Below are 24101 nucleotides of genomic sequence, written 5' to 3' on the forward strand. Positions count from 1 at the left end.
TACAAATGCCTACTGGGACGCAAAGTAACGTTCATGGGTAATGAAACCTCAACGTTTTGTGGCGTGAGTCGCGAGCCGTTGCGTCCTCTTGGAGTGTATAACCTTGGAGTTGAATTGGGTAGATCCATTTATCAAGCGGAATTCGTCGTTATTCCTTGTTCTACCCATGGCGTCATTTTAGGATCAGACTTTTCGAAGCTGTGCGCAGTGACGGTCGACTGCACAAGTGGTGAAGTTTATTTTTAGCGTGTGAATGTGCCCAACCTCATGGACAGAGCGTGTGACGCAAGAACGGTGTTCAGGAGCCGTCTAGTCCTTGGGCAACTTCCGTGATTATTGTCCGTAAGAAAGACGGCCCGTGGCAATTTTGCGTGGACTATACCGCCGGTTAAATGCTATCACCAAAAGTGATGTATACCATTTGACTCGCATTTACGACGCCATAGACTCTCTCTGGCGCTTCTTTCTTATCCTGCGTTTATCTGCGATCAGGTTACTGGCAAATCCCGGTGCATCAAGTAGACAAAGAAAAAACGGCGTTTGTAACGCCGGGTGGACTTTTTGAATTTAATGTGATGCCATTTGGACATTGCAATGCGCCTGCGACGTTTGGGAGATTTATGGCATGGTATTGCGCGTCATGAAATGAGACAAGTATGTCTGTGCTATCTTGATGACGTCATTTTTGGTAACGTTCGACGAGCATAATGACCGCTATGCGTGCGTATTAGACTGTTGGTATAATGCCGGATTAGTTTTAAATTCTAAGGACCGTTTTGGCGAGCTCAAGCGATGGTGTTCGGCCATCATGTTGATGAGGAGAGCGTGAGACCAGACCCTCAGAAGACGGCATCTTTGGAGTCATTTCAAGCACCACGGAGAGTTAGAGGTCCATCGTTTTTTGGGTTTCCGGGAGTTTTATTTATCGCTTTGCCGATATCGCATACCCGCTGACGTGCCGTCTTCACAAAGGAGCTTTGTTTGAATGGACTGCAGAGTGCGATGCTTCACTCCGCTAACTGAAGTTTCTACTGACCATCCGGATGTAACAATAGCGTATTTTAGAATTGTATTTTATTTACTCTATCCTGTGCTTTTTCTCTGTCCATGAATTATTTCATTGCTTCTCCCTTTCTCCCGACTACATGTTCCTGCACACAGTTAAGGTGCGTGAGGAATTGAGATAGCAGAGACCGGGCAGCAAATATTTTCTATTCCTTTTTGCTATTTTATTATAGCCACTATTACTAGACTACTTCCACTTTTAACGTTTTTAGGGAACTAGAGTATATTACAAGGATTCAGACGGTTCTTGCTCCCGGGTGGTGTCGTCAGGCCATGCGTGGCAGCGACGCCTTCAGCCCAGGTCGGCTTCAGCCGGGTCCTAGCTGGAGACCGCGATCTTCCAACGTTTTTTCATCTGTGAGGCTTCAGTGGGGCGGTGGCTGGAAGTTTTGCATGTAAACTTAATGTGGTCGAAAGTGGCTTTCGGTGCCTGGCTTAGCATGTTGGGTCGTAACGACTTAGGTGAGCAAAGGTCAACAAAGCCGGGTAGGGAAAATTTCGGCTTGTAATAATAAACAATAATAAATTGGTTTACAGGAAAGAACGGCGCAGTTATCTGTCACTTTCTTTTTTATGGACTCCTGAACCGGGCTGTAAGGCAAGGAAGGTGGAAGTGAAAGCGGAAAGTGAGGAGAAAAAAAGGGTTGCCTAGTGGAGATGCTACAGAGTAATTTCGACCACCTTGGGTACTTTAACGTACACCGAGATCGCCGAGCACACAGATGTCTCTCCGTTTTGCCTCCACCGAAAGACAGTCTCCGAACATTGAGTGCCAATTTGTAAAAACCATCTCTTTTTAGAATGATTACGAATGGATGACAGGACGTGCAAGAGGCATACTTCCCCTACATCCCCAGCACCACAAAGCATTCAACCATCCCATAATGGTCTTTTTAGTACACCTATCTTTTCCAGGTAGTTAAGATTGTCTATAAACATATAGACTATCTGAAGCATTTCGTAGTCCTCACAAGGTGTCCCTGAAGTATTATGACAATGATAATCAACTGTGAAATTTTTATTTCATTACAATTCTACGTTTTTTACTATTTTACAATACAAAACTTCTTGACGATATCACCCAAGTAATTGTTTTTTATTTACTATACTCTGGAGGGCCGGATGCCGCAATCCGCTGAGGATGTCACGTGATGAGCAGTCGGCAGCCCTGTACATCTTGCGTTCTTCTGAACTTTGTCCTGAAGTAGTTCAGAACGCTCCGGATGGCGTAGAACCGAGAGAAAGTACCATACTTGTTAATACTTGCGCACGTGTCTGAGAAGTCCTCATAGTCCAGGTCGTACACGGCGATACCGAAACGCAGCCCTGGGTGTTGAGCTTTCACGTTGCACAGCTGCCGAGAAAAGGAAAGCAGCTCTGAACAGGGCGTCAATTGAAACGTTAGTAAACATTGACAGTTTCTCACGCTGTAATTTCGCAGCGTATTAAGGCGAAAGCCTTCTTGACTCATCAGTGGCATGCGCAGAGAGTGACTGTCTGCAGAATGCGTCGCCAATAGACGGATCTAAAGCCAATTTAACACACTCCAAATAACAAGCCAAAAAAATACCGAATCTAGTCATGATTACTTGTCTATAATGTCGAATATAAATTGCATAATGACTACCGACATAGCTCATAGCTCGAATCCAAGTCATAGCCAAAACACCTATCCAGAATCCACATAATTAAGCCTATGAAGAATCCAGTCATAATTAATTGGCTATAATACCTTACTGACAACGCATAATGACTTGCAACATCAGTCATATCCAGAATCCATATCATAGCCAAGAATTCGTCATAGCGAAGAATCAACATTACAAGCCAATACCAAATTCAGTCATGATTAATTGTCTATAACGCATTAATCACATACATAACAACTTTCGACATTAGTCATGGCCCTAATCGAAGCCAGAGCCACCAATGCAACCGAAAATCTAGATAACAAGCCAACCAACGCCAACACAACCTAAAGGACGCCCCTGTGTGCTTTCGCATTACCACACGCAAGAAGAATTATTGCACCCCTTGATTTTTTTTTTTGACAGCATGCTAAAGGAAGTAAGAAGAAAAGGTTTTTAACAGAATTTGCTGTCTTTATGAATATTTTTTATACATTATTTGAGAAAAATGTAAACTAGATTTGAATGCCATCAAAACACAAATTTATGCACATTTGGTTTGCAAATACATGTGAGGCAATGATAGATTTCCGTCGAATTCGAATTCGAATTGCTTGAAGCTGAAATCTTTGTTCCCTCTGAAATATGTAGCACATAGGTAGCATGAAATATGTAGCATATGTAGCACACAAATTTATGCACATTTGGTTTGCAAATACATGTGAGGCAATGATAGATTTCCGTCGAATTCGAATTCGAATTGCTTGAAGCTGAAATCTTTGTTCCCTCTGAAATATGTAGCGTACTTAAAATATTTGTTCAATTATTTCATTCTGCAGTGAATAGAACTGAGTGAAAATTGCAACATTCGTGAAATTGTTTCCTGAAAAGCTAATAAAATGGTAATAAATAATTAAGGCATCTATAGAAGTCTAGGAAGAAACAAATGAAAAGTTTAGATTAATATAAACCTTCATAAACAGAATGAAAGCAATAACGATGTTTTTTTAATATAATACCGCAGTAACATAAGAAAGGAGAAAAATGGGGCAACAAACAGTATTCTTGCGACATTTTGGCAATGCCCGCAGCTGATAGATACGAAATCTAAGAACTTTAAGTACACAAATACAGAGCTTAGGAATATAAATTAATAATCAGGAGCTAAATAAAAGTGTAAGGCAGGAAAACAGAATATAAAATCAGATCTCGACGCAACGGATTTTATCAGCAAAAAGAAGTTATTCCATAAGCCAATATCAATAAAGCCGAAATATTCACTGAGCAGAAAATCGTTCCTGCCTGCAAACATTGTGCGAAAAGCCACGACAGTTTTCATTCCATTCAGTGCCGTCTACTTGAAGTTAATCGTATGGCTGGCATAAACAAGATAAGGCCAAATCATACCGTTTCTTCTGGTATGCGCTGAATATGTAATGCCGCCACACCTGGTGATCAGTCCAATGACCGTGTTAAATATTTGCGCAGTCCGCATAACCCACCTTCGGCTTCTTTTTCAGGCGTTTCAATAAATCCAACTATTTTTTCAGGCGTTCTTTGCGTGGCAGTTTTCATAGCAAATGGCAGGTTGCAAACGTGGTCGCGATTCGCATGACCCTGCCTCGGAAGTGAAGAACTATAATTTTCATGTATAATAGTAAACATTAGCTGTAAAACTCTTGAAGATATATAGGCAAGCAATATAAACCACCTCATTTCTAACTCGATCTTAACTACAAAAACTGGCATGTCTTGAAGCAAGGGGCATTCTGCATTACAGCCCAAAATTTGTTCCTGTGGTATTTTAGTTTATCATTTTATGATTACTGATGGCGGGCTTCTAGATTTCAGTAGCATCTCTGCAGAATTACTTGTTTCCGCAGAAGTCACGCTTTTTGAACTTAAACTGGAAGGCTGTCTGTCGGATTCGTGTATGTTATAAGCCCCCCCCCCCCCCCCCCCCCTCTCAGGTGTTAATTAGTTATGTTGGGTTTTTATGGCGCAAAAGCAACTAAGGCGGTGCTGCGCCAAACGCAAGGTTTAAAACTGATGATATAGATTGATAATGTCATATCCTGACTGTTACAGTTTGTTTAAGATGCTGGCATCATTGAGGAACTTAAAAAACCTCTGCAGAATCAACGAGTGCTTGTTCACCTAAAAGGAGCATGTGGAGATGTGTTCTTTATAAAACACTGTAAAATGCTTTTTTTCTTAGATCTTCTAGTCCTGAACAGGCAATTAAGATGTGGTTAACTGTGAGTTCATCACCGCAACTTTCGCAAAGCGGCTTGTCTCATTTTGCTAGTAAGAAATTGTGGGTGAGATGAGTATGTCCGACTCGTAAGCGACATAAAATTACTTCCTTAAAACGTTCCTGGTGTCTACTGGACCTCCATTTTGCTAAAAAGGGATTTGCGGTATGCAATTTATTGTTTTCTTGATCTCTCCATACAGCCTGCCATCTATGTCTCAACTTTTTTTTTATGTAATGACTTCAACCAATCCTTGTGTGGCACGCTCACTTGTTTTGTTTCGCCGTAGCGGGCTTCCGCACCACATGTATCAGCGGTTTCATTACCATCAATTCCAATATGGCTGGAGACCCAGCAGAACCGAATGTTCGGCTGGGTCTCCAGCCATATCTCGGAACTCGGCTTCGTACTGAGCACTAAAATCATATACAAGAATACGCTACAACCTGCATTCGATTGTTAGTGCAGGATTTTGTACTGAATGTAAAAATGAACAACAAAAAAACGCCCTCAAATTGCATGATTTAGTGCAATACCTCGATTTATCCATCTATTCATTAACAAAAATTGTTATGACTTCTAAACGCAAAGAAAATCTACATCAATATCAATTTTGTGCCAAATGCAAGTAACTACAAACGGGGTTCATTCTTTGTAATACCCATCCCCTCTGTAGTGCAGCAAAGGTCAACGGTCGCACTTAATTTTCTTCTCTTCTTTCTCTTTTTTAATCTGGTTTTATTCTCTGTATTACGCAAATATCAGAACATGTAACTTCCTTTTACGATCGTTTCTTGCTGATCGCTTTCAGTATAGAAATCCATGAGCACTATGCTTTAAAGCAAACATTTCGCCGGGTGTGCCAGTGCTACTAGCCGCGGGAAGCATGTTTTCCACGTGCGTGTTCCAAAACAAAACAAAAAAAAAAAAAACTGCGCTTGATTATATATGCAACATATATGGGCCCTTTAAGCTGTAACCAAAGATAAAAGAATGGAGGCAGCCCCTGCCACTTTCCATGTGTCTCTCGTGCTTTCACGGCACTTTCCACGTTCGCCGCTATTGAGAAGGGTGTCGCTGGCGAACACACTCAAGGATAGGCTACACCCGATATAAATTACTAAGAAAGTGCAAGTTTAAACAGTCGCTTCCGTAGCTCAGTGGTAGAGCACTAAACGCAAAGTTGAAGGTCGTGTGTTCGGATCCCATCGGTTGCACCGGTGCTTTCGTCTAGTACATCCTAACAAATTACCTCCAAGAGTAATTATTAATTCAAATTTATAACCACCAATATATATCCCCTACGCTTTCCTTAGCGTCAGTGGCTTTTCGCATGTTTCTAACGTATCCTACAACGAAACCCCTTATTTGATGGTTATCAAATATAAGGTTTGTTTTGTTTTATTGATTTAATGCCGCAAAGTTACTTGAGTAGCTTAGTAGTCAAAATTTCCGAAGCCATCTACTACGGCGTCCCTCATATGAGGGACGCCGTAGTAGATGGCTCTGGAAATTTTGACCACCTGGGGTTCTTTAACGTGCACTGACATCGCACAGCGCACGGGGACATCGCTTTTCGCCTCCATCGAAAAGCGGCTGCCGAGGCTGGGATGGTTACTGGACATAAATTTCATGCATCTTTCATACATGAAAACAAAGTTGGCGTCTGCTAGTTGATCATTACCTCTGTGATGGCTTTAAGAATGTTGATTTCTTTTTAAGCGGTGACCTAGGTGGGGACCACGGTGGGGACACAGCGAGCCACGCCGGTTTCAGATAGTCTCCTAGTTCGTCTAAGTCCTATACGAGATGGTAGTTCGCTCAGTGGCGCGTGATGTCGCGAAAGTAACGCTTTGCTATAAGGAATACGCGCTTTTTGGGGTCCATTTTCTCGTAAACTTTGGCCGATGATGAGAGGAAAATATTTGTTCCGCGTTGTTTTTGTCTAGGTCCATTATTGAACGCAGTGTTGTGAATGAGTGGCGACGTACACGCTTACATAAAGCGTAGAAAGCGAAGAAGTTTTCGCGCGTAATTTGAACCTGCTGCACGATTACGCGGGGGCACGCTGACAACAAAGCATTAACCATTGCTCGTTTTGTCTCTTATTTGACTTTGCCTCTTTTGTTCACGAGTTACTGTGCCCGCTAAATTGTTCGCCCTCTCCATGTGCACTCGTTTGATCCTTAGTTCGTTCGTTACTTAATTTCTCACTTAAAATAGAGGCTCTCTAGGTGGCTTTTGCGAGCTCTCTCTGAAGCTTTCCCCCCTCTCACTTCAGTACCAATTATTTTTTATTGCATTTTTTTTTTCAATTTCTAACATACATGCGCAGCGAAATCATGTATACTGGGCATTCTAGCCAAGGAGTAAGAAATCCGTTTTAGCATACGGTTCTGAAAGGAATACTATACAATATAGTTTTAGCAATGCATTGACGTAGTCACGCGAGCCAAACTACAGGATAGCTTTTCATCTGAACTGTGCAAGCGGACGCTGTCGGGATACACGCAACAGTTTTCTTTTGTCGGTGGAACAATATTAAAAAATGCTAAGGAACCGAGACAGGCCTCTCAGACGAAGTCCAAAAGCGAAACAAGGTGGCAATTATTCTTTATATGCATAAAGTTAAACATAACCTTAAGAACATTAGCAAGAAGGCAGGTGTTCCCATGGTCTTTTCGGCTCCGCACCGCCTATCTGGGCTTTGTCTCATGGTAAACGAAACGACAAAGAGAGATACACTTGGTGCGCCACAAGGCACAAGAATCCCGCAGTAGCATGCGCAGAACACGCTGTATACTGTATTCCCATATATGGTGGCAAGGCATGCTAGATCGGCCACACCGGCTGATGTATCAGTAAACGATTAATGAAGCACAGCTATGATTTTCCGGTTAATCGTCCAGAAAGCTACCAGTGCATTAGCAATGTAAAATGTTCCCTTGTCTTTGAACAGGCTACCATTCTAAAAGATATCATAATAAACATGTACGCGATATAGTGGAAGCCGCTTTGATCGCGAAGTACAAGGATGAATGCGTCAGCACAGCCTCTGTTTTGTTTTCGACCAACGAAATTGCATTTGTCTCTGGTTTTCTATGATTTTATCTTTTAGTTTATTTGCACTCTTTATATGCCGTCACTTTATATATTTTATACTTTGTATCTTAATTTACTTGTGTCCGGTTGTTTTTTTCTTGCTCTTTTAGGTTCTAACCTTCCACGATCAGACCTCATCAATCCTGTATTTGTTTATCCTTCTCGTTTAGCCTACATGCCCATGTTAGCAGCATAATTTATTTCCTTCTTGGTTTTTGTTTTGCCGTGTTAATAGTTGGCTTTCGATTTGGTTCGAGCATTTGCATCACTCTACATTTCTTCATGTGTCACTCATTGTTTGACCATCTCATTTATTCATCGGCGGTTAAAAAAAAAAAAAAAAAACATCTTATAAGAAGCGTTTTTTGCGTCTCCACTTTTTAGCCAGCCTAAGAAGCTCGTTAGGAACTGAAAATATTGTCATTCCTTTAGCGCACTGTTTGTTACTGGCTATTACTATTAGGACTTACGTTATGTTGCATCCATCCTATGTTGCTTTTTCTGTTAATTGTGGGCTAGGCTTATCGATTTATTGATATATAAACTTATTGTGGTTTGTTCCATTTGACGCCTTGCTTTTGTGTGCACCGGTTGTTTTCTTTCGCCACGTGTTCAGATTTTAGCTCCCTTCGTGGGCGCTTTTCTGTGGGTATATATGATGTGGTTGGCGGATTGCCAAAATAAATTTGCAGTTCAACGCTTGTGTGCCCTACTAGTTCTTGCGTGCTTTGTCCTAGTCCTGATACGCGCTGCAAAAAACGGCTGCTGCAGGGGCTACTGTGGTTGTTGTGATATTTTATAAACATCTCAAGAGCCTGAGCAGGAAACAGCTATATCCTTCTGCATTTCCTTTTTCTGGAATCGCTTTTTATTCACGAGAGCCGGAGACTCATTTTGCACTTCATTAAAGCCTCCACCACAGAACTTCTTCCGCCAGTTCCTTTGTTCCATGCTGCCGATGGTTCGATAAATCGCGGTGTTCCTTTTCTGTTTCGCCGGAAATAATATGACTCAAAACGATAACTGCAGCATTATCATCTTATGAGAGAAGGCCGTTAACAAACTGAGTCATACTGCCTCATGAAATCTACAAGTAGTTCATTCAAGAATGTAAACTCAAGTGCTCAGCATATTTTATATGTATTTTACACATACTCCAATTAAGTCAGCTCTCCATCTCACCTTCCTGCACAGACCAACTTCGTTGTCGTAGGCGAACATCGTATGTTCTCTGTCGTGGAAAGCCAGAATGGCATCCACCGATGAATCGTAGGTTTTCTGGGTGTACCTTGGGTTTCTGCAAACCTGACACAGAGCAGTGTCGTTAGAATTGCCCTGCCCTGGGCCCGTATTCCGAGTTTGCGTCGTTATCGAAGTGTCGCTATCTCACGGGACCTCGAGTCATCTGATTGGCCGAAACGCCGAGAACCGGGTGTTGCCACTACGGAACCGGAAAAAGTGGCGACATCATGTTCCGGCAATTTCCACCAATCATATGACCCGAGGTTGGGAAGATAGCCACACTTTCGATAACGACGCAAACTCGGAATACGGACCCTGGTGTAAATGATCGAATATTTCGTGCGCTAATTGCAGCCATGCAGTTTTATTTGGAGATAATAGCACATTTCAGTGGGCGACCAGCATCACTCAAGACCAGTTCAAATGTACTGTCATGAAAAACGGACGTCCTGCAATGTCATATCGAGAGCAGGAGCACAGACATGGTTTCGCTACGCCGAAAATATTCGGGAGCAGTGCGGGCTGCTACTCCTAAAACTCGGACGTGAATTAAGTCACGTAACATGGAAACCCATATCCTTGTTTTTTGCATGTTTTTTTATGCCCCCGTGTGCTCCCGTGCCCCGTTACTTTTATTTTCACCCTTTCCGTGAAAGAAAGGTTAGGGACTCGGTATGATTTACGGACTGCGGGGTTCGTCCCAAAGCCTCAACTGCAAGAACTACCGAAGAGGAGCGTTCCGGATAATTCCTCCACATGGGGTTATTTAATGTGCACTGGAACTGAATAGTAACGGGAGCACTGCCTCTATCAGAAACTGACCGCCACAACCGCTATGGAAGCAACGTCTTCATGACGTCGAGCGCCCTGTCCACTAGCCACCGCGGCGGGGCAAGGGGTCATGATGAGATACATAGGCAGGAAGCCAACAGTCATCGAAACAGCCATAGAGGAATGTGCTTTAGTTATACTGCCCATTAGTGTGAAATCAGTATCAATCAATATCAATGTATACATAATTATCTCTGAAAGGTAACTGATTAGAAAATATAACAGGAAACACCCACCTGCAGGCGGTGAGATCTAAAATGACAACCAATGAATTTTACGCACGTTGTTCTACCAACTCTTCACGGCAATGGCTGCTCCATCATCTACTATAACCGGTCTTTGTGTTGCAAGACCTAACCTAGAAAGTTACCATTGCTTCTACAGTAGAAACGTTTAACTGACCAGCTTCTGTGCAGCGTTTTGAAAAAAAAAAAAAAAGTTGTGGTTTAGCTCTGGTTAACCCTAGTTGAATTGCGAAAGGATGCAGCGGCGGAAGCTTGTTTTGCCTGGTACACTATTCCCCTATTACGCCTTATCAGTGAAAGGTGCTACATTATTGGGGGCACTTAAGCTCATCCTCTAAGGGTATGACGCGAGAGCGTAAGCTACCAGCCCACATATAAAGTCACGCTTCAACCAGTATGAACGTGCCTGCGTGTCGCACGGGTAACAAGAATGCAAACGGCTCTGGCAGTCTAATTCTGATATCACCCTTCCATATGAAAGGAGAGGCCCGAGTTGGCAGCTCCTGCTCATGGCACAGGGTTAACGTACATTCAAATATCATGGCAGGCTGATTTTTTTTATAAGGAGACCGTAGCTATGCCTCTTCACAGCGTAGCTACGCCTCTTCACTGTGACCACCCGATGTCTCGCTTTGGCTGTCGGAGTGTTGCTTTCGCAACAAAAGCAATTTCGTCGACTGTATCATTGCCTATGCTCTCTGAAGCGGCTAAAGCCCACTTTTTTTTTTCGCGGAAATATATTAAAGGCTGATGTTTCAGAGCAGCTACAAACAGAACACACGAAGTAGTTGTATTTTGAAAAATCATCCCGCTCGATTCAAATAAGCTGATTTAACAAAGATAACATTTACTAACAGAAAGCGGGTTGACATCGAAGTTTTAACCCCGACGGCCTACGGTCGCAGTCTTGAAGCGAAAGCTATGAATCACCTGCTCCCATTTACAACTGAGCATATAGTTACACAGACAAATCGACCAAATTCGCTCGGGACCGAAAGAGTGCAAGCAATGCAACTCACCTCTGAATAACTGCCAAAAGAGGGGGCACTTGTATTGTGCACGCAGGCGGAGAAGAAGCCGCCAGGTAGAAGTCGCCCTTGCGGGGTCATCGTGAAGCGACCTTTCATGGTCACCGACAGCGCGGAGATTAGTGTCACTCCTTCCGCTGCCAACAGGTTGAGGCTGTCAGCTGCCATGCTCTGGACGAAAGCGTGCCTTTGTTTAGGCTGCGCCGGTCTGAGCAAACATAGAGTTCCTTACACTAACTAGAGGGAAAGCTGAGGGCGCTGCACTTCAGCCACCATGGGCGCGCTAAGAATCATGGGCCGGTGTGCTACTTGTTGCGGGACAGTCGGTTTTTCTCGGGTACGTGGAGTGGCGTTACTGCGATGTTTCTTTTCGTCATTTGAAGGTGCGTACATAGACCGCGAAAGCCATAGTAGCGAAGGCGTAAAAGCAGACGTCGCCAATATATGCTTTCTGTTTCCCGAAATGCCTCTAAAAACTTCCTTCAGTGACTGCACAACCATAAATATTTTTGTAACGTTTTTTTATTTCAAATTTTGCCTATTAAGTGCAAAATATTGGTATTTGTGCTGCTCAAAACTAAGCCAATAGGAGAAAGAGCCATCGCTTATATTAGATAAATATCACACTGGCATACTGTTTCTCTTTTTGCAATTTACAGTCCCAATATTCAATCTTAGGACATTATTTACGGTAGAACAACGTTTATCTTTGCATTAGTTTTGACCAAAAGTTGTAGTTCTGCACTCGGTAGCTCTCCGGCCCATAATGCTTTGAGCGCCTATGGTGGCTGAACTGGCCGTCTGGAAACTCCACGTAAACTCCCATAGACGGCAGCACAGCTTTCCCTCTAGGTAAGAGTAAGAAACTTTATGTGAGCAAAGGACTTTTCGCGCCAGTTGAATGAGGTACTTATTCCGTATTAAGTATACCATTGAATTATCACTGTTCAGTACCCTGCGGGCGTAAGGCAGACGACACTCCGAATGGCACTGCTGTCCTGGTCAGTTACAAAACAGTGCAGCTCATTTTTATTTTGATACGACTTCTGCTGAGAGCCAAACAGGAGGTAACTTGCTGCATTGCCTTAGCTGTTAGTGTTTTTGACCATTGTGTCCAAGCACATCGAATATAATCCCCACAACGGAGGCTTCATTTAGATAGATAAAATTCGATAACGACCACGTGGTTTGTGATGGCAGTGCATGTTATAGAAACCTTTGGCGTTCAACAGTAACCAAAAGCCTAGTACTCGACCTTTGCTTCGAAGCCATGTGCAGCTTCATGACCGGTTAGCCTCAACACAATAGCTTAACCAATCATACCTTCTAAAGGATATTGCCACACAAAAAAGCGGCCGTGCTTATAGTGGTTCTGTGTAGCAACTTCGCCAGTACGCGTGTTTTTTTTTTTTCCCCTTTTTAAAAAATCGTGTTTTTCGCTCACCCTACAAATGTTTATGTCCACAGTAGGAGGAATGTGCGCAATAAAAGTATGCTACAGTCGTACACAGAGCCTAATACTGGGTCACAAAACCGTACTAAGATGTTGTGTGTTGTGTGTTGTGTGTTGTGTTTTATGGCGCATAAGCATCTAAGGCTATCATGCGCCAAACACATGGTGAGATCTGCTGTCCATGCAGGTCTATTAAATATGGTTAAAAATCTCGTAATTTGTTAAGAAGGTTGGCATCTTTTAAGAACATAAAAACGCATGATATATTAACAAGAGCATTTTCTCCGATGAGTAAGCTAGGGTGAAGAGGAATATATTCTGAATAAAATATTGGAAAATGCTTCTTTCTTAGTTCTTCTAGCTTTGTACAGGAATATAAATTATGATTAATTGTGATTGTTTCTCCACAGAGCTTGCATGTTGTTATTTCCTCTTTTCTAAGAATATAACCAGGTGTAAGGTGTGTATGTCCAATACGGAGGCGACATAAAATGACTTCAGTGGATCGTTCTTGGTGTGTGCATGACTTCCATTCAGATAGGACAGGTTTTACTAGGTGTAACTTATTATTTTCTTCATTATTCTATTTAGACTGCCATCTATCTCTAAGCTTAGACTGCATTAATTTGACTGCTTCTTTGTAGAGAACGTGCACTTTCTTAATTTCTATATGTCGAGCTTGTGCAGCGCATATATCCTATTTGACTCGGAACCCAGCAAAGCTTTACAGTATGTCCCTGGGTTGTGGCATACTGTAAAGCTGCATTTTTATGATTATATGCTGTTAGTATGCCCAAAAAAATCAGTGTAAATGGCACTATTCTCTATGTTTTCATTTTTAATTTTTTCTAGGGCCATAAGGACTGCATAACCCTCGGCAGTGAAAATGGATGTACACTGTGGTAGTCGTACTGTCTATTCCAATTGTTTTGAACCACTGCGCGTCGCTCGGAAAATCTTAATTGTTTCCCACCTGTGTCTAGGCTCTTTTCCCCCTCAGTGCATCAGTGTTTCAAGAAACTTTCACGGGCGAAGAAAATTTTGCGCTCTTAATGATATACCACACTCCCGTTTTCATTGTAACAAATTAGAATTGAAACGCAGCGCTTATTTATTTAACAATACTGCCGCTCTAAAAACAGCTCAACATACGTGTAAGAAGAGACATTTTACGTACAGCCTCGTCCACTTCTAGCTATAACACGGTCACTGCTTTCAAGGTGTAATTGCATCCAACCCGGCCACGCAGTAATCTAAAGTGGCTGGCCATGTGAAGCAGCACATCCGTGTCTCTGTGTGCTTGCATCGCTTTGCATCGATATCTGCCTGCGTCAGATACAATGTTGCTTTAAAAGCAGTGACCGTGTTCTAGCTAGAAGTGGACGACCCTGTACATGCTTACATAATGAAAGAAGCAAAAAGTCCAACAAATGCAAACAAGCAACAAAATGTAAAAATTGTTTGTAAAAACCTGAATAACAATAAAGCGAACAACAGCACAATCATATCTCGGAAAAAGGAGAACCCTCAGTACTACAGAACAATAATCGAAGTGCACAATATTTGAAACCTTTGAAGCTTCTAGTATGTATATTAAGCAAAGTATATACAAGTATAAAGGGCTGATATGTGCAAGTACAGTAACATATATTGCGCGTCCATAAATCATGAAAGAGAGCAAGGCTGCCATTTTGTACATATTGTTTTATTTGACGTACAATTTTCTTGTTGTTTTCGGGTTAAACTACTCAGCTTTTTCATGAAGAAAAAAATGTTAATGCCAGTTGCACGACTTCCAGTAGGAAAATATGTGCTGCTTTTTTCACCGCTTTTTCGTTCACTTCAGGAGATAAATATTTATTGATTGTCCTGCTTCTTTTTAACTATTCTATCCTTTACCTCACGCTGTTCTGATAACTAATAAATTGATTGATGTACTGATATATGAGCGGATGATACTTTTTTATATGCATAATAACCCAATGTCTCCCACGATGTCCAATTCGCGCATCCTCATTAGTTGTGCAATCTCTCCCAACGAGCCAACTTTTTAGCCTGTCAGCGGGCGAACGTATTTCAAAACCTTGCAGGTTTCCAGACTTCATAGACTGAAACAGGCGTCTGATACATTACAGCCTACCCTTCATATAATATATATACTTATATAGACATGCCGGGCAAGTTACAGTTCCTTTTGTTAACATAGGGACTTCACAAGTGAAGTGTTTTGGAAGGGCATGTCTTACTGCACATGTGTGGTGGTAGTTTGCTAGTGTGTGTCCATGTGGTGAACTCTGTGACTGTCCTGCTTGGATGATGGTTCTGTTGTACTGGGACGATTGTGGTAATAGCTGCTGGGCAAAGAAGAGGTGTGTGGAGATGTACTTGGGTGTAGAATTTGTGACTGTCATGCTTGGACGATGTTTGAGTTCTGCGGAGAGAAAGTACTACTATCTCCTTGGCAAAGAAGAGGTGTGTGAAGAAGATGTACTTGGGTGCAGAAGAGGATGAGTGGTGAAAAGGAAGTGTGTGTTCAGATCCATATTATAGTTGGTAGTGTGCGCCTGTGTTGTGTTTCTTCTCATCTGATTGTGTTGTGTTTGTTGCGCCACATTTCTGGGTACTATGCAGCACAAACTTGCCCCTCAAGCTGTTGAACATCCAGTTAACGGCCCTGTCTTGCCTCAATAGTGAACTTGTGAAGCCATCGCACGACCTTCTTACCCCTGGCTACGCAGCTGTCCGAACGAAATCTTTTACGATATTATCTAATAAATATCAGTAATTAATAAATAGACAGTTAGTTTTCGATGGCTTAATTTTTATCGCGTGAATAAGAACGTGAAGACTTAATAAAATAATATGCTTGTCAAAGGCTGGCATCTCACCAGATCATGGAGGTAGTTCGTTCGGTTTGGTTGTCTCTGCAGTAGTGTGGGTGGCGTCACGCGACAGTCGCGAAAGGTGTTGTCGCCAGAGAAATAATGGCCCTGGGCAATGAACAGGTCTGGCTTGTAGAAGTTCCTGCGTAAGCAATGGAGCAATTAAGCTCGCCATGCCCAAAATCTCATCCAAAACGAAAGTATCCGCAGGGTACGCCAATAAGCGTATTCTAAGATACTTTCCGGCTGTTCAAACCGGTAGTTTTCGTACAAGTGTGGAAATCCCCAAATGAGGAACTTCAACAGGATAAAAACGCATACTGAGCCCTCGTGTACATTAGCGCTACTTAGCCGCCAGTTCAAGAAAAGTGACCTGATGTACTGTCAAAAAGAAAGCATCGCTGATCCAAAGTTTGGGCTTCTACACGGAAGCGTTTGTAACTCTGTCGCTTTTATATTAACTCGCGTACTAGCTTTTTCAGCGGATAATGCATAATTAAAACGTGCTCCTTTTACTCGTCAATATATCAGTGTTGATAACTGCGCAAAAAGCGAAGTTCCTGCGATAACTGTGATACTGTCTTCCAAAATTTAGGACCCGGTAGTATGCACAGTAAGGCTGACCCGGTCTAAATAGTGTACCGAAATATTGAGCTCATTAATGCCTTATGAAAAGAGTTCTGAAAGAAAAGGTATTTTCTTTGCCATTATCCAAAAACTATATGAAGGACAGCTATGTCTGGCATCCGCTCACGTAACACTGAACCAAATGTGGTTGCATATTGTCCTGCCACTTCATGTTGTCAGGTTTCAGCCACTTTCTAGGCTCCTAACATTTCTGGTTGTTAAACATGGCTCTTTATTGCAGTGCAGATCCATTTTATGTTCATTGCTTTGTCCCTAATTTACAGTGCTTATCCACACGCAGGAGAAACAGGCCAGAGGCATAACCGAACTGCAGACTCTCTCCTACGCGAGTTAATTTTGTTCTGTAATGTGGCCGAATAAAAACGATAAATTTTGTGCGTATTCATTATGCTAGGCTGTTACCCTTGTTTAGCGCTTTAATAATTAAGAACCGACAACCGGTGCCTGTTGTGTATTCTAATGACTGAAGACCTGTGATGTAAGCTGCTTGCATAGCCGTTGAGGTTTGCCGTATGTGTACCAATAAGAGGGTACACAATGATCAACGTTTCGCAAGTTCACATTACAGGAAATTACGAAAGGGGTGAACGCTTACGTACTAGTCTACATTTGAGCATTTTATTGATGCGATGGCATCAGGTTTCCGGTCAGTCCTAAATCCCGCCTCTACAAGACACGAGATCATTGATTAGTCAAGACAGTAATGGCATCAGAAAGGCCACGTGTCATTGAATGACCAAGCACCAAAAAAAATACTTAAAGGTGTTAAATTCGAAATTGGCCCGAATCTTCCGATTGCGGGAGATAGTACTAATGGTGTCATACAGGTCGCTTGGCGATTAAACAGCAATAACACTGAACCATCTCAAGATGTGAACTTCAAAGTTGCCCCTTTGGTCACCAGAAAAAGATATCTATTGTAAATGGTGAAAAACGTTTCAAATCTCAGTCCTTATTGCTCTCTGTGGCAGCTGTTCTAGCAGCGCCAAGTTAAATGAAATAATTATATCATTAAAGTGAGCCATAAATTTTTTTGACGCTTTGACGTTGCTAAGATGATTGTGCCGAGTTATGCACGATATTCATTAATATATTTGTGTTTTACTTTCCTTTTCGTAACGTAACAAGAATTCAATCTTTTTTTTTTTTTTGTCGAACCGTTCGGTAGGATGGATAAACTCTATTATGTCATGGGAAAATTCTTCCTGTGCTCGATATCAACGAGAAAGGCAACTCAGTACACGACTTTTCCCCTGATTCGGTTTTGATGTTAGGAGAAACGCTGCGGGGTCAGATTTTCCAAGCATATTCAAATAATTCTCCTAATTGCATTCAGTAAGCCATCAGGTTTTTTAATAAATCGTCACAGCTAAGCCAAGAACGATGTTAAAGAACGAGTGAGGGCTTCTGCGCAATAGGACCGATGTTTACTGCTCTCCGTTGAGTTTTTCAGAAATTTTAAAAGGATGCCAGAACGGAAAGATTTCACCCCGAAAATATATGTTCACTGAAGTCATCGCTCTGGGGCACTCGCCCCTTGATCCAACGGCAGCATTTACGCAAAGGAGCTTATCTGCTTCACAAGATATGTCATATAAAAATCGCAATAACCGGTCCAGCCAATATATCACCACCAGCGTCAACAGCTTGACAAGGCCCCAGTGCGCAAATGTGAAGACCTTTCCCACTGGAAATGACCCATTATTCTGCATGTTTTTCTAGTATTTGCAAAAGGCTCTACGTCAAGTGTTTTTCTCTTAACATTTTAACGATCATAGAATGAATCAGTAGTCTCTGCGTACAAAATACTTGAGGTATCTGGAAAAGAAAGTATGCCACGAATAGGAATATAAACAGCGACTATAGAATGCTCCTAAACCAGATCAGGCTCAGAATTTCTGACGCCTGGCGTCATAGTAAGTACTATTGACCGATAACCAGCACGAACAAGACTTTCGTAACTACTGCATGTAAAATAGCGGCATGACTACTTACTTAAATTTGTCACTGTAGAAGTTGAGCCAGTTGCTGTTGAAAACTACTCCAGCGAGGAAAATGAACGATGGATTGCCCAGTTGCCTTTGTGTTTGGGCATGCGTGTCGAGGGCCTGAAAGAAATTCGTTGCCGAAGTCAGCATTGTCATCTCTGAAGAACTATGCTGCATGTAAGATCCTCATGTAACGTCTTTGCCAAAAGTAACCAGGCTGCGTGTTCCACTTTTTAGTTTGATAGCAGAGGATTCGTACCACATGTGAAGCTGCAAATATGTGCAAAGTAAAGGCGAGCTCCTGTCCTCATTTCTCAACAAGTTGTGATCATCTGGGAATCCATGTTGACTTTAGAATAAAATCGAGAAGCAAAAGATGCAGCCTGGTTACTTTTGGCAAAGACGGTACATGCTTACTTGAAACGGATGCTGTGCCGTTTAAATCTTTTTGAATGCATTACCTGCAGACAGCACCATAGGTATCAAGTGTGCTTCTACGAACTGCGTCAAAGGAAGTTGATGGCCGCCAACTGAGACGTGTTGTTTCTGCAGCATTTCTCTGAGGAACAATAAAGAAGTTTAGTATAAAGTAGCCTTTCTCGCTTAAATTTCTGGGAGCTGTAATAGCCACCGCGCTTTTATTCAATTATACTGTTCATTTTTGACCGTGATCAGAGGGGATATGAAATCTATTTGATGGAAACACTAATCAAGTAATGAAGGTACAGGTGCGGACATAAGTAAACGGAGCACGCTTTTCTGTTCAAATTAAAATTACGCCTTCTGCACTGGAGATAAGAGAACAACATTTGTCCAAATGAAAGGGCATTGGCGTCTACTACCGGTTCGCATATACCATGACTGCTAGATTCCATTATGCAACGCGTAAAACATTTTAGAAGGAAATAGCGTGCTCCGTTTAGTTTTGTCCGCACCGGTACATACCGAATCTTCATCTGTAGAATAGTGTAACGACGAACTTCTAGAGTCCGAGTAATACAAGCAAAGCTTTGAAATACTTTTACATTGCGTCTACTGGATCAGAATAAAAAAGAAAATAGAAGAAAATATTCTAATATGACGCATAATCAATGAGAACTTACAATTTTCAAGATATGTTTGAACGACTATTATACTGACAATATGTACAACACGAGTCACCACTATTTGATTCCACAGCTGTAGCCATCAGGAAATAAGCAACAGACAAAGACATTTATAATCCTAGATAGCGCAATGATTTAATACAGAAGGCAAGTTTGTTCCAAAGTCAATTCATGGTAAAACTAGTACTTCGCAGTATTTGTTAAGAATGTTTGAAAGCAAGCGGTCATATCCACTGAAAAATCGAGTGATTATGATTTAACAAGGTTATTTGCTGGGCTAGCTGGTATAGCATCGTAACTATTGAAAGCGCTGAGGCAGACAAGGACGAGAGAAGTGAACGGGACAAACGCTACTTGCACCTGTGTTTATTTTAACCTTCCTGTCCGGTGACCAGTCTTCCTGCGCAGACACAACAGCATCGACTAGCGCAGCGTAATCAGCAAAGATAAAACAACCAAAATCTAATCAAGGGGTAGATGCCACGTGTGCGTGCTGCTAAATAGACAATGAGAAACGTGTCCGAACCGCTGACCTCCTTTTCACATAAACAGCAACTCTTTCTGCAGCAATGTCACTGACGTACCGCTGACGCACTTTTCACCCAAGCCGTGAATAAGCGAGACTTGCAGTATTTCTCTTTCGAGCTGTTTTTTGCCTCGTCCCACGATAGTACTTTTGCGAAGTGCAGATGAGTAGCCTGAGCACTTTTTACAGTGCAGTGGCAAGTTCGAACCACTGCCTGTTCCCAAAGGACGTTCATACTCCCTGAGGCCGGTCTGGCCAATGTACACTCTCCCGCAGCTGAGTGACATCAGGTAGACGACACCTGTGTGACAGGGAACATTTACATGTCGACGACGTGGCCCTTCTGCTACAAGCCTTCACACCTGTGAGAACTTTTATGACGCGGAAAACACCAACTGTACGACATACTTCGAGGCAATTCTCTTGAGATTATGCGAGACTTTGTGCTGGTAGGGCATAACCTCATACTTTTTGTTCTTCTCTGGTCGGTTTTCCGACGCGCAAGGATCAGAATGAGGGCACTTGGTCTTCTTTAAAAGCGATTATGCTACCGCCTGTACCAGAGCCTTTGGGTAGCCGAATTTGCTCAGTTTCTCTCCCCTGCACTGCTCAAACCTAATATTGTGGAAGGAGGCAGAAAACGGCTCGAAAGAGAAATATTGGAAGCCTCACTTTTTCGCGGCTTGGGCGAAAAGTGCGTCAGCGATACGTCAGCGAGATCGCTGCACAAAGAGTTGCTGTTTATGTCAAAATGATGTTAGCGGTTCGGACAAGTTCCTCATTGTCTATTTAGCGGCAAGTACAGTGGCATCTACCCCTTGATTAGATGTTGGTTGTTTTATATTTGCTGATTACGTTGCGCTAGTTGATGTTGCCCCGTCCACTTCTCTCGTCCTTGTCTGCCTCACCGCTTCCAAAAGTTATGACGAGTGGCTGTGAGTTGCTTAAATGAAGTCTTGAGATAACTTTGAGAAGACTAAGGTTCTTCAGAACCATTAGGTTTCTCATCTGAAGATGCTGTTAGCTGAACTACGTCTCTTTTTGTGAAGGAATCGCATTTGGGATAACAAGCACTTCCGCGGTCAGAGTCCACGTCATCGCCATTGTTGATCGTAGCAGACCTTGTGAACACTCTTCAAATAAACATGATTCAAGCTTTCTGCAGGTTGCGACTTTCCATTCAAAATAAGTTATCGTTGCAATGTGACCACAATGTGTTCATCAGATGAACTGCAAGCTAACAACACTGTGTGCGTCAATGTGAACATCATGAGCGCACATATCACAGTTTGTTCGCTCCATGCGGCTGTCCTTGCTACTGACGACTATCATGCGCGCCGTGTAAGCGAGCCTTCCCTAGCAAATCGCGAAAGCTCTTTCTATGCCTGTATCTTTCTCCCATTTACTCCTCGTTCACTGATTTTTATTCCGGCCAACATCTCGTACATATATAGAGCGCATCATGGCGTATAATAATCACCGCTTTTCCCCCAAAACATACCGACGGGCTAACTATTGCCTCTGTGCATTTGTTTCCTATTGCACTATAATTTTCATCTTCGTAAACGTACCCACATGTCAACATATCACATTTCTAGTTAAGCGCTGGCTGCAGTATTTGTGATTCATCGAAACAGAAAATGAAAGAGTACTGAAGAAGAGTAGAGAAGGAGCCTCATTCGCAAACCGAGCCAGCGTTTTGACAACTGGACTTCTCTCTCTCTCTCTGGGGAAGAAGACTAGTCTACTTGTCGAAACGTTGGCCCGGCTTGCGGACTGGTGCTCCTCCTCTACCCTTAACCAGTGTTCTTTCATACTGGGTAGCCATCTTCTTTCTCTAGTTCTACCATTGAAGCAGAGAAGTGTTTCACCAATCTACTCACCTTCAATACCCTCAGGGCCAAGTCCACGTCCGGTTCCCTCGGGTTTATCGTGGCTGTATCCAGGATACCGAAGTGGAAAATGCTTCTGCGCCAGAAAGGCTCCAGCAGCGACACGCCAGTCCGGTTAAGCACCCGCACTAGGCTGAAGGCCTTGCTGCATAATGGGAACCGCCTCATAATGTTACAATGGGGTTTCTTACGCCAATATTTCCACTCCGTATCTTCAGTAAAAACAAGCGCAGTTACTGTATAATCCTTCTCTATAAAAGAGCCCGAGCACTTTGATGAAGTAAATCAATATCATTTTTTAGAGATGCCCTGTAATTGACCAGTGCCATACTTTGTGAATTAATAAAACAGATTAATAATCCTAGAATTGATTTTGCACTATTCTTTGTCCGGCTCATATACACAAGGAAATTGTCATCTGAACTGCACTACGCGCAGCATGCAGACAAAAAGGGGTTCACAAATAAAGGTGCCGAAGCAAAACAATGGTGATCTAATTCGTGTTGCGCCTAGATTATTCCACTGCAGGAATGCATGCCTGCTGGCCCATGTTCTGTTGGCATGAACAAACCACATATTGTGAGCAAATAGTTTTTTTCACGCACATGGCGTGCTGTCGCACACCACGCCCGCCATACGCGCAGCAACAGTATGTGGTGACAAAAGATACACAATTCATCCAGGCCAGATCTACGTTCCTTGAAAAGATGTGATGGATACAAGATGCACTTCTGGTAGTGGTTTGAAGTGGGTTGTTAAACAATGTTACCCTTAATAGCCCGCGCATGGCACTGGCAATCACTGTGATTAGTGTTGACATTAACATTGCCGCAGATGAGGGGTGCGTCCATGCAGTGCCCGCGCAATGCATCGGCTGCGTTTCGGTAGAGGAGAAACGAAAGGCGTCTGTGTGCAGTGCGATGTCCCAGCTTAGGTTAAAAATAATAAAAATAATTGGTTTACGGGAAAAAAGACAATCTGAGTTTTTCTGTGGACACCTTAACCACACTTTAAAGGAAGAGACGAAGGTGGAAGTGAAAGCGGAAAGAGAAAAAAAGGTGTCGTAGCTTGGATGGCTACGAGTTATTTCGACCACCGGCAATTCCGAAATAGGGCTTTCCCATAAATCACACCTGACGAGTCTGTCTACCGCCCGTTTCGAACAACAGCAAAGCTAAAGCGCCGAGTCTTTTGTTTGTTTGAACATTAAATAATGGGTTAAATAACGTCCGAGGAATTCGTTCTGTTACCTTACATATCTCTTCGAACTCCAGTGGCGTCAGGGGATCTTCAACGTGCACTAACATCGCACAGCACACGGACGCCTCTCCGTTCCGCCTCCATCGAAACGAAGCCACCGGCAGTCGTGGTTGAACCCGGGTTCGCTACCCGGCTATTCCGGAACAGTTGTCGGGCATTTAACCACTGCGCCACCACGGCGGGGCCCAGGCAGTCGAAATTATTACTGAGCCCTCCACTGTACGGCGCTTCTCTCTTCATAAAATCCCACCCTCCTCCCTTCTTTTAGAGCTCGATTCATATTTACACGATGATGTGCGATAGATACAGTGCGACAGATACAGTGCCTTTGCAGTATCTTATAAACCAATTTAAATTTGTGGTTTCGGGGCACACGCGCTAGGACTTCTCTGAATACCGGAGTACCCGAGTTCCGGCCCGACCGCCGGTGGCTGCGTTTTGTGGAGGCAAAATAAGGAGGCGTCCTTATGCTGCGCCATGTCAGTGCAGGTTGAAGATATGCAGGTGGTCAAAATTATTCTAAAGCCCACTACTACGGTGCATCTTTCTCTCTTTTCACTTTCACCCCACTTTCCCCCCTTCCCTTACAACGCGATTCAGATGTCCACAGAAAAAAGTGTGACAGATACCGCGCCTTTCCTTTCCTGTAAACCAATTATTATTATTATATTATTCTGCATTTTGTAATGTCGTTATTGGATGGAGCAATGAAATACCTGTTCGCGGTCAGGGCAATTTACTTGGCGATATTTTTGAAAGAATACTTTGAAAAAATTCTGGTTAACCCTAGTTAAATTATTTTGCCTGCTACACTATTCCCCTGTCACGCCCTATCAGCGTAAGTTGCTGCATTATTAGGGACACTTAAGCTCATCCTTTAAGGGCATGACGTGAGACGTAAGCTACCAGCCCACATATAAAGTCACGCTTCAACCAAGCCGTATGAACGT

At 42.7% G+C, this 24101-nt stretch overlaps 1 protein-coding gene across 1 annotated transcript in view; it reads right to left on the reverse strand.

The window, feature by feature from the left end:
- Nucleotides 1-2080: 2080 nt before the first annotated feature.
- The window catches only part of LOC146190006 (uncharacterized), a 30632-nt gene continuing 8611 nt past the window's right edge, over nt 2081-24101 (reverse strand). The window contains exons 6-11 of the mRNA XM_084605397.1: nt 21883-22036; nt 18375-18487; nt 15738-15873; nt 11388-11567; nt 9233-9355; nt 2081-2419 (exon numbers count right to left, since the gene is read on the reverse strand). Coding sequence (XP_084461523.1) covers nt 2210-2419; nt 9233-9355; nt 11388-11567; nt 15738-15873; nt 18375-18487; nt 21883-22036 — 916 coding nt within the window. The 3' untranslated portion in view covers nt 2081-2209. The remainder of the gene's footprint in view (nt 2420-9232; nt 9356-11387; nt 11568-15737; nt 15874-18374; nt 18488-21882; nt 22037-24101) is intronic.

Source organism: Amblyomma maculatum, chromosome 5 (genome assembly GCF_055883805.1).
Source record: "Amblyomma maculatum isolate TAMU_Amacu chromosome 5, ASM5588380v1, whole genome shotgun sequence".
NCBI lineage: Eukaryota > Metazoa > Arthropoda > Arachnida > Ixodida > Ixodidae > Amblyomma > Amblyomma maculatum.